General features: G+C 39.6%; 3 protein-coding genes across 3 annotated transcripts in view; 2 read left to right on the top strand and 1 right to left on the bottom strand.

Moving 5' to 3' along the window:
* The window catches only part of LOC108577829 (lachesin-like), a 3,454-nt gene extending 632 nt beyond the window's left edge, over nucleotides 1-2,822 (top strand). Inside the window, exons 2-6 of the mRNA XM_017941037.1 lie at nucleotides 507-680; nucleotides 1,756-1,884; nucleotides 2,021-2,156; nucleotides 2,220-2,377; nucleotides 2,497-2,822. Coding sequence (XP_017796526.1) covers nucleotides 507-680; nucleotides 1,756-1,884; nucleotides 2,021-2,156; nucleotides 2,220-2,377; nucleotides 2,497-2,822 — 923 coding nt within the window. The remainder of the gene's footprint in view (nucleotides 1-506; nucleotides 681-1,755; nucleotides 1,885-2,020; nucleotides 2,157-2,219; nucleotides 2,378-2,496) is intronic.
* A 1,819-nt stretch (nucleotides 2,823-4,641) lies between these two features.
* LOC108577815 (protein kish-A) lies at nucleotides 4,642-5,380 on the bottom strand. Its single transcript, XM_017941022.1, has 3 exons — nucleotides 5,286-5,380; nucleotides 5,010-5,125; nucleotides 4,642-4,947 (listed from the first exon to the last, which is right to left on the bottom strand). Exons 1-3 carry the CDS (start codon nucleotides 5,286-5,288, stop codon nucleotides 4,842-4,844), a joined length of 225 nt encoding a protein of 74 aa, XP_017796511.1. The 5' UTR covers nucleotides 5,289-5,380; the 3' UTR covers nucleotides 4,642-4,841.
* Nucleotides 5,381-5,727: 347 nt separating this feature from the next.
* LOC108577780 (ras GTPase-activating protein 1) lies at nucleotides 5,728-10,770 on the top strand. The gene is made up of 15 exons (XM_017940982.1): nucleotides 5,728-6,033; nucleotides 6,543-6,724; nucleotides 6,809-6,990; nucleotides 7,069-7,466; nucleotides 7,534-7,679; nucleotides 7,742-8,075; nucleotides 8,285-8,628; nucleotides 8,723-8,914; nucleotides 9,004-9,153; nucleotides 9,252-9,300; nucleotides 9,391-9,609; nucleotides 9,679-9,911; nucleotides 9,992-10,133; nucleotides 10,202-10,342; nucleotides 10,436-10,770. The coding sequence occupies exons 1-15, from the start codon at nucleotides 5,986-5,988 to the stop codon at nucleotides 10,511-10,513; spliced, it is 2,838 nt and encodes a 945-aa protein (XP_017796471.1). The 5' UTR covers nucleotides 5,728-5,985; the 3' UTR covers nucleotides 10,514-10,770.

Below are 10,770 nucleotides of genomic sequence, written 5' to 3'. Positions count from 1 at the left end.
GAGCGATCGGCCCGAATGGAATGAAATTCCTTTGTAGGCAAACACAGGAAAGGTCCTGCTTCCTTTTTTTTCTCACCGCCCTAACTCTCCGCTCGCTCGGTATACAAAATATTTGTCCAACCGGTGAACGCGTGTAATTGAAATGGCCTCGTGTACCTTTCTTCAAAAGAAACCAGATTTCATTGCGAAAATGTTCCTTCCTTCCTTCCTTCCTTCCTTCCTTCCTTCCTTTCTTCCTTCCCTTCTTCTTCCTTTCCATCATACACACGGAGGCATTTCATTTTCCTCGGGACAGAGGCGTTTTAACCTGATTTCATCCCGGTCGACGCCTGCTTTACCGTACCGCCCATTAGATCATACCCGTAATTTCGATCCCTACCGCCCTCGCGAGTATGCCTGAAAACTTCCATTTCAACTTGCCCCCGACTTTACGCGAGTAGTTCAGTTCGTGACACTTTCTAATTATCCACCGACTTTCACCGTACGAATCGACCGTTTTCTTCCAGTACCACCAGATATACTGAGCACCGGAACGTCGGAGGGTGAGGTCTCCGTTTTAGAGGGTGAGAACGCCACCCTCTCGTGTAACGCCTCTGGAAGACCGTCACCTCGTGTGCTCTGGCGACGCGAGAAAAGTGGTTTCATACTTATGAGGGGTCTTCACGATCCGCTGATACCAGGTAAGATATTACATTTTTATCTCGCCTCGAGCACTCTCTCGCGACCGTCCTTGCCGGTGACAAATAACCTTCGATTCTCTTCTTTTTATTAATTCGCCGCCCGGCCTCTCCTCCATTCTTGGCCCCCGGTCTCTTTCGCCACTCTTTTCAAGAGAAACAGCCGATGCTCGATCTGTCGCGGTTTCAACCACTTCCGGGAACTAATTATCCGAGACGTCTGTCTCGGCTCCCCGTCACGATCCGCTTAGCGGAACATGAGGACATCGTAAAATCGCAAACCTACGTGATGCCGTTCCAAAGCAATTAGTTTCTCCTCGATGACTTTCAATATCTTTCCACGGGCAGGTACACCAGCTCCTTCTCCCTTTGGCCGGGGTACGCAAATGTCGCGGCGACTAAACGGTCCGCATTTTTCGCTCGGACGCGCTGCAAATTCGCGTTGATCGAGCGAGATATTAATGGAACAAATTCTCTCCCCGTGAACGCGGTCTTGATAAATCGATACGCAATATTTTGAGTACGGTTGGCGCGTGTTGCAGCCGAACAAAAATATCCACCGGGCCGGAGGGAAGGGAAGGGGAGAAGGGCTCGCGGCGAGCTGTCGGCGCAAATAATGAATCTTCCATTTTCGATGGATCTCATTAGGCACGTGACACGTTTTATCGAAATCGCGCGCGCGAAATGCCGCGGTGATTTATGTCGTACGGCTCCCTTCGATAATAATGTAATTCGCCGTTCATTCCGAAACCGTTTCAGATATGATAACGGAATATTACGATACGCTCGACGTGTATACATACATACATACGTAGGATTGTCAGGTGTGTTTCACGTCCAACAACCGCGCGTTTCTTCCTTAAATGGTTCGTCCGGTAGTCGGCCCGTTAATCGTGCGAACGGTTTTCGAACGGTCAGGTATTTAGGGTTGTAGGTAGCCGGCGTGGCGGTCTCGTTGTTTTAACGCAAAGGGCGTATTTCGCGTGTAATTTGGTGTACGTGCGAACGCTGGCTCGAGGCCAGCGATATGTATACGAGAGCTTTCAACCAGATATTCATACGAGGCGGGATTTTATAGTGGACAACCAGTCCGGCGAGAAGCTCGAATTAACCAGGGTAGACAGGAGGCAAATGGGGGCCTATCTTTGCATAGCCAGAAACGAAGTGCCCCCGGCAGTCAGCAAGAGGGTCTATCTAAGGGTAAACTGTGAGTACATTCGCGGTAATCGATTCTACTTCGCCAAATATCGTTACTCTCTTCCTTTGCACAGGACTCTCTCGATAATACCGTACCGGTCGACGACAACCTAATTACGATCTCTTTGACTTTATCGAAATTTCAGTTCCCCCCAGCGCAAAAGTATCCAATCAATTGTTAGGCTCTCCACTGGACACGGACGTGTCGCTCGTCTGTTTGATAGAGGCTTATCCGAAGACGATCAACTTGTGGACTAGGAAGGAGCAAGTTATCATGAGCGGGTACGTTTCTTACGTTTCCACCCAATTTCGTGTAGTAAAGTTAAACGATCTGTGAACACACAGCGGTAGATACGAGATCGACGAACGGGGACATCCGGACGAGGAATGGAAGACAACGAGCGAGCTGAAGATAAGACGTTTGGAGAAAACAGATTTGGGAGAATACACGTGTTCGGCGTCGTCAAGTATGGGAAAAGCGGAAGCTACCCTTAGGGTGTACGGTGAGTGTATGCGACCGGCGAACGCGTCATTTTTCGACGGCTGTTATTCCACGGATTTCTCCCGTATCGAGCCGTGGGGATGGATAACCGATAAACATTCGAGGGGAACTGTTTTACAGAGATCGAACGAGCCACGCCGCCCACCCGTGCCACGTCTGCGAGCTGGAAAAAATTGAGCAAGGGAAAATCAAAGTTCGCTCAGGTGACCACGATCAATCGAGTTTTCCATCAGATGAGCACACCGGCGATGCAGAAGAGCACCTCGAGAATCATCTACAGCAAACACATGACAACGTCGACGACGGTGGATCCACGGGCGCCTTTCATCAAAGACAAGAACGTGTTTAAGAATCGGGAGAACCCGAACCTGAGGAATTGCGCGGACGTGAAAATCGGCACGCGACTCTGCGCCTTCTCCCTCCTCTTCTTCCTCATCCTGCGATAAATCTTTCCAACGAACGTACGGTGAAAGCTTTTTATGATCGCGAACGGACGAACGATCGCGAAAGTTTGCAAACACCGCACACCGATTACCATATTTCTGCACCGACGATAAAGAGAAGGAATCACGACCTCCAAGCTTTAATCGAACACCGGGGGAACTTCTTATTGCGTTTCAGCGAACAAATCAATCTCCCCTCCCTCTCTCTTGCCGCGGTGCAATGCTGTTGCGAATTTTAAAAGATGAATGCTTACGAATGTATTTTTTATGACCCTTTTATCCGTTCGTGAACGCGGGAAAAAGAGTAAAATGTCGTGAGCAAGATGTGTTCTTTGGTTGGACTAAATGTAACGTTATCGGATATTTTTTTAAAACAACGAGCGATCGAAGCGAACAAACAGCGATCGAAGGGACGAAAGGCAAGATGAATTTTTCGTTCAAACGATTCGTGTAATTTCTCATTTGTAAATCGTTATTAGGGAGAGAGTATTGCCATGTAATTTTTATAATGTTAGCGTCGAAAGCCTTACACAGATGCAGGGTGTCTATTCTCAAGTGGGCCACCAGTGTCATTCACGAGATATGTATATCGTCGAGTTCGAGAAACTTACGGCAAGTGATACGCACACTCTCCAACCGATTATCCACGCTTCGGAATTATTTCAACGATGGCAGTGGCGATCCGATCGAAATGAACATCCCTTGTATAAATATCGTTACGTCGAAACTAACTATCATCATCAACGATTTATTGTGTACTCCACCTTCTCCTAGATTCGCGACGCGAATCGACACCCTCTTTAATCAAACTATTCGATTATACTCGAACACAGACAAATAATTAGCATACTAATTTGTACGTAAGGGGTAATAATATAATATCTTTATTTATCGGTACGATAACAGAGTGAACTGAGATCGTAAGTGGCATCTCAACGAACGTTAAAACACGTGTCATATCTAAAAGTCAGATTCATATCCGTAGGGCGTAATAGTATCGTACTATATGTATATTTTAGGAAAACACTAGACCTTACTTTTATTATTTTCGGTATTTTTTTAAATTACCCGTAGCCAACAAGTAACGTACCTCATATGCCAACGATTAAACGAGACCACAATTGATAAATGTATAATTCACGTGAATATGGTTAAACTGCGTGGAATTTACAGCGATTCGAATCGTTCGATTACGCACGATCGCAAACTCCTTTGGTAGCGTAAACGAACCAATGCCTCCTTACCTATTCACCGTAACTATTCTTTCTCTTTCTTTCGAGGAATCGACAATAAGCGTTCCTAGTTGATTGTGGTTCGTGTCGTTTCCCAATGGTCCTCGCAAAACCGCAAACCATATCTTACTCTGTAATTGCGATCTGTGTTGCGAAACGGTGCGAGCGTAGAGAAGAGTCGACGTTCTTCGCCTAGCTACAATTTTCAAATCAAGAACGTCGATGCTTTCTTCATCGCACCCTTGCTGTCGTGAATGTCTTCTATTACAGAGTACAACTTTTTAGTCTGATGCGTGGTTTATTGTCATTGAAATAATAGTAGCATATCCGCGAAATAAACGCAAAACAACACACATGTTAAATATATCTATTTAACGAATACTGTATATCGTAAAACACTGCTCAATATAACGACTCTACAATAACTATATTAAAAAAAATGTTGTTGTTTATAGAAAGGAGAAAAAAAAAAGTATATTATGAGAATATGGTGAGAAAATGTGCTCAAATTGGGTAATTATATAGCTTTGGAGAAAACAACGTGTTGACAAATAAAACATACCATGCAAGTAATTAAAATGTTTGTCGTTTCCTTTTATTTTCAATTGAACTTCAAAAGTTCCATTTGTTGTTTCTTTTCATGGCTTAATTCGGGTAAGTAATGTAATTTGTAGTAAAGAAACATGCTTACTTTTTATTTACATTTGATTCCATCACATTTAAAATTGACATAGAGTTACATATTATGGTTCGGTATAGTCTGTCACATTTCACCATCCATTTATAAATTTTACGTCCAAAATAAGATACTGAAGGCCATTAAAAGGCAACTAACTGCCACGTACGGGCTTTTCCTCTCACCCAGCCGTGCACACTTCCAAAAGGTACCTTTGAAACTAATTAATAGTATATTAATAGTAATTTGCAAGGCTTTCGTAGTCTTTTGAAATATACATACCCAACTTTCCCTAACCGATTGTCCAGTAAAGTGGGCACGATAGATCTAATATAGGTACAGGTACATATCAGTAATAAAATTACCGTCACGAGGCTCTGAAAATTAAATAGGGCGGACTACATGTCCCCCAAAGGGTTAACGTTAGAAAAAATTGTCTAAATCACTGCACATTCTTGCAAGTAACCAGAAAGGTTATGATAAAGTTACCGGTTGTTCATAACCGTACGTTCTGTTACTCAAAATTCAAATTACAAGTTTAAAAGACCAACGTCTTACCATTGTGATTTAATAATAACGAATTATTACACGAGATTATTCTAAAAAAGTTACTTTACACCCGAGTGATACTCAATTTGACGTATATCAAAACAGAATTCCGCCATTTCTGAAGGTGAATATGCAAGAAACGAAAAAGTTAAAAAAGGCACTAGCGTTTAACGTGTTCATAATCGTGTACGTTTGTAAAATAGTTACAATTTTTTATATTTTTTCTTTTAGATTAATTTTACGTTATAATTTACAGCGAAATTCATATTTGCTATAAGAACAGCGACGGTAATATTTAGTAACAAGTACAATCATCGCTATCGAACTGTCTGTATAAGTATATTATCAATGGTGTATTATTTATAAAAGTGCTTTTAAAAGTATCGGGCCGTGTTCGATGCACAGAAATCTTGTTCTTCGGTTAGATGATACATGAACGGCTGTAGAAACATGTCGTGAACATCTAACAGAAGTTGAGAGATTTAAACGACAAGTAAGATCCGCTGCCTGTCTATATTCTGCGGTCAACGCGTGCAGTAGTAAAATGGCTGCCGAGAAACGTCAATACATTTTATATCAATAACAGCCTATATACTTTTGTAAATAATCGTGGTAAGGAGGGTCGCAATAAAACGGATGCCGTTCAATTGATATTTTTAGTTTTTTTTTTTCATAATCGTGTGTATGAAGGAGTGCGTGTGAATCGAAAATGGCAGAATTTGTGCGCGGAGGCCCGAGCGTGTCGAACAGTGCTAAGGTATGTACGGGTATTATTCATCTTAGATTATTCATCCGTTATCGTGTCGTCGCTTAAAATACCGAGAGTTAAATCAATTCAAATCGATTGTAATCGCGCGTTCGAAACTTTATAATAACTTCCAGAGTTCTGAAAGTTTCCGGAGATTCCCGAGAATTTTTTTCAATATTTTCCCGAAAAACTACTTGCTTGGTATCGTTTACAGACAATCTTATCGATAAGTTTCTACCTTGCGAACAAGTAAAAAATATCAAAAGTTGTAGGTGTAAAAAATTATAAGCAGATATTCGCACATGGTATTTACGTTTTGTTGACAGAAATATATGTCGCATGTATTGTACTTGGAATAGTATATACATGTATTATATGATATACGATAAAAACAAGTAGTATCGTCGCCTTTTCTGTTGCATATTAGCCATTTTTTTTTTCCCATAAAATTCAGGTGTATTTTTTTCAGTTCAAATGGGAAGTAATTAATATTTATTTTTATATAACTGTACCTACAGATGGATCATAATAGCAAAGGAGGGTCCCCCAGCACTGGTAGTGAAGATGGTGGACAGAATGAATCTATGAATGCAGAAAATGAGTTTGATCCTTTTCTTGAGAATATACCAGATGATATTCAAGATACTGAAGAACCTGATAGCACCAATGCAACATTGTTAACTGCCCCTCCTGAAAATCAGTGAGACTTGGAACTAATGGAAATATTTTCTTTTCATTTCAAGTTTAATCAATGTGAACTGATTGATATGTTGATATTTTATAGGTGGTATCATGGTAGATTAGATAGATTTACTGCAGAAGAAAGACTGTGGGATGCAAGTAAAATGGGTAGTTATCTAGTGCGTGAAAGTGATAGGAAGCCCGGAAGTTACGTATTGTCCTATTTGGGCAGAACTGGCATTAATCATTTTAGAATTACAGCTGTGTGTGGAGATTATTATATTGGTACGGCGATTGAAATGTGAATGGAATAAACATTCCTTGTTAAAATTACTTTGTAAAGCAATGTATGTATTGTTGTAGGAGGCAGACAGTTCAATAGCTTGTCAGACCTTGTTGCATATTATACTCATTGCTCGGATCTTTTAAAGAGAGAAAGACTTATACACCCTACTCCACCCCCTGAACCAGTGAATGATAAGAAACGAATAGTTGCAATATTACCATATACAAAAATGCCCGACACAGATGAGTTAAGCTTCCAAAAGGGTGACATATTTTTTGTGCACAATGATATGGGAGATGGTTGGCTATGGGTTACTGCTCACAGAACGGGTGAACAGGGCTTAATCTTCCGCGAATTAGTGGAGGATTTGGATGATTCCATTGATCCTAATACTGTCTTCTCTTGGTTCCATCCTAATGTCACCAAAAGTGAAGCTGTTGATATGTTAGTGAAAGCAGGACCTGGTAGTTTCTTGGTAAGTTATATATATATGTAAATAATATTCCTGATTGAAAATAACAACACTTTGTTTCATTACTCAGGTCAGGCCTTCAGACAACAGTCCAGGAGATTATTCACTTTTCTTTCATATAAACAACCAAATTCAGAGATTTAGGATCGAAAAAAAAGGAGTCCGCTATTTAATGGGTGGTAGAACATTCGAATGTCTCGATGCTGTTATAAATAGGTATAATGCTTTATCCTTTAAATTTTTAAGTTTACATATTATCGTTAAACTTATCTTCGTAGATATCGGAAAGAGCAAATAGTCGAAGGTCATACTTTAGTTCAAGCAATGGTGACTGAACCTGATGGTAGTGTAAGGGTTAATAGAGAGGTACAACATGCGGAAAAGATATATGCAACTCTTAGAGAGTGTCGTGAACAATCTGGCGCAAAGAAAAATAAAGGAATTAAAATGCAAGGATATTTAGAAAAGAAATCAGAAAAAAATAAAAAGTGGAAAGCGTTGTATTTTGTACTTTTAGTAGATGCTACTGATACTCATTTGTATTTATATGACAATCCAAAAAGGACCAAACCGAAAGGTCTTATTGATTTAAGCTGTGCTTATTTATACCAGGTAGAGATCAAGTTTTATGGCTTTTCTTCAAATTATTTCGTGTATATAATCCTATCAGTTAACAAACTCTGTTATCTGTGAAATGTGTATCCTATATGTCTAATTGTACTAACATTGACAGAAGATTATCTTAATCGCGTGTATGGAAAATGTATATGTTAAGTAACAAATTGTTGCCAAGGTTTCTTCCTGAGATACAGTTTTTTTAGGTTCATGAAAGCGTGTTCGATAGGCCTCATTGCTTTCAATTAGTTGAACGTGCTTTACCATGTTTGGCCACGATAACGTATTTGGCTGCCCCAAATTCAGAGAATGCTTTAGACTGGATTAATGCCTTGAAACCATTATGTGTATCACAACTTACCCGTGCTCCGAAGGTTGCTCGCCTTCGTGAATTGCGTTCATTACATCTGCATATATTAGACGCACATAGACTTCCATATAAATTAGTACCAAACCCATTCATCATAGTGGCCCTAAACAATGTAAAAGTTGCTCGCACAAAAGTTAAGACTGGATTACATCCAATTTGGGATGAAGAATTCATTTTAGAGTATGTATATATGTATATATATATAATATAATTCGTTGTGCAAAACATATTTATTGGTATGCTTGAAGAACACTTACCGTAAATTATTTCGCAGGGATGTACCACCGGATGTTATGTCATTTTCTTTAACATTGTACAATAAAGGGAAACGTAGTAAGGATACAGAAGTGGCAGAATTAACCGTCGAATTAGCAAGTTTGACGAATGGAGAAGAAATGGATGAATGGTATCCGTTGTCAGGACTTACTCCTATAGGTGAATGGGGTGTACTCCGTTTACGAATAAGGTAAAAACATAAATACACGTGACCACATACACGTTGAATTTTGAGTGCCAAATGTTATTGTGTCTTTTATGCATGTATCAAAATTGCAGATATCGGCACGATCTAGCGATGCCACCGGAAGAATATAGTCCGCTACAACAGTTGCTATTGGATCCAGAACTGCATGTTGTTAGGGCATTAGCGGATGTGTGCCACTTGGACAGAGTACCATTGGCAAATAGTTTACTTAGAATATTTAGGTATGAAGGAAACGAAAGAATGTTGACTATTATTGTTTTTGTTTAACGATAAAAATGCGCAACATTTAACATTTGTGTGTGTGTGTGTGTGTGTTTAGGCACGAAAGAAAAGAAGCAGACCTCTTACGATCGCTAAATCAAGCAGAAGTATGTTGCTTTATATTTACATTTGTTAAAAGACCAAAAAAAAAGGGGTTACATTTTCTCTTTATGAAAAGTGTGTAATGTTTTATTCAGGTGGATAAGGAAGATGAAACACCAACGCTGTTTAGAGCTGCCAGCCTTACGACTACTTTAATGGATTTATATATGAAATCAGTTTGTACCTCGTTTTTGAAAGCTGCGTTACGCGACACTATAGTAAAATTGATTGAAAGTAAACAGAGCTGTGAATTAAATCCAACAAAAATGGATTCTCCAGAAGATGCATGCAGTAATGCAGAGTTTTTACTGCAGGTAAATAAATACACGTCGATATTATAAATTATTCGAAACGATTATAACGTACGATCAACATTATTTTAGGTTTTAGACGAAGTGACATTGAGCATTTTTACAAGTCCGGATGCGTGTCCAAGGACTTTGAGATATATTTGTGGATGTCTGCAAAGAGCAGTTGTTGCCAAATGGCCACACGAAAGACTAGTCAGAACGCGAGTAGTCAGTGGATTTATATTTTTACGCCTGCTCTGCCCTGCCATATTGAATCCTAGGTCATTTAATTTAATAGCTGAACCACCACCTCCAGCAGCTGCAAGGTAGGGTAGGTCTATATTAAACGTAAGAATTTTTATAACCATATAAATTGTCTTTTAATCCTCGTTAAACACTTCTATAGGTCGTTAGTAATGGTTGCAAAATGTTTACAAAATTTGGCTAATTTGGTAGAATTTGGCGGTAAAGAACCGTATATGGAAGTAGTCAATCCATTTATTCTTAAAAACAAAGAGAGAATGGTTGTTTTTCTGGATCAATTATCTGTAAGTAATACGTGATAAAATGAAAACAAAAAAAAAAAACATTAAAACAACTTCGATTTGCACGACAGAACGTAACCGAGAAACCAGAATCCGAAGGTGCAGATCCAAGGAACAGGAGTTGCGTTTCAGATACAGCAAGGGATTTGGCAACGCTACATCACATTTGCGTTTCTCATTTGAAAGAACTTCAAGTTCTGTCGAAAACACAGGTATATCTGTTGTAATGTTTGATACTCACGTAATATGTGTTCGATAATCGTATTACACATGAGTATTTATTCGTAAATATGTTATTTTTCTAGCCGACGATAAAGCAATTAGTGACCGTGACTGAAATGTTAAGCAAACATAAACAAAAGTACATGGAAATGATACGGTAGTGCTAAAGCCACACGCCATGAACAATGCCAAACGTAACAAAACAATTCATAAGATTTGACGACAGATACACGGTAGTATTTAATAATTACTCTTAAGTGGTTTAAGTAATTAAACGTACAGACTGACGTGCCATATATATATACACACACACGCGCGCGCACACACACGTGCATATACACACTGTATACACACAAGCCTACATTTACCATTTCGTATGTAATTAGAAGATAGCTTATACGTATAGTAAACAGTACCA

The sequence above is a fragment of the Habropoda laboriosa genome, unplaced genomic scaffold (assembly GCF_001263275.1).
Source record: "Habropoda laboriosa isolate 0110345459 unplaced genomic scaffold, ASM126327v1 scaffold816, whole genome shotgun sequence".
In the NCBI taxonomy this organism is placed as follows: Eukaryota; Metazoa; Arthropoda; class Insecta; order Hymenoptera; family Apidae; genus Habropoda; species Habropoda laboriosa.
Note: the sequence above shows the minus strand (reverse complement) of the source record. Positions and strands in the feature narration are given on the sequence as shown.

Excerpts from the sequence above, each read along its gene's own strand:
- LOC108577815 (XM_017941022.1), bottom strand. Across the intron at positions 4,948-5,009 it reads AATCGGTTAGGGAAAGTTGG|TTTCAAAGGTACCTTTTGGA; the intron begins GTATGTATATTT and ends ACTATTAATTAG.
- LOC108577780 (XM_017940982.1), top strand. The coding sequence starts at position 5,986 with ATGGCAGAATTTGTGCGCGGAGGCCCGAGCGTGTCGAACAGTGCTAAG. Across the intron at positions 6,991-7,068 it reads GTGTGGAGATTATTATATTG|GAGGCAGACAGTTCAATAGC; the intron begins GTACGGCGATTG and ends GTATTGTTGTAG. Across the intron at positions 10,134-10,201 it reads TTTTTCTGGATCAATTATCT|AACGTAACCGAGAAACCAGA; the intron begins GTAAGTAATACG and ends TTTGCACGACAG.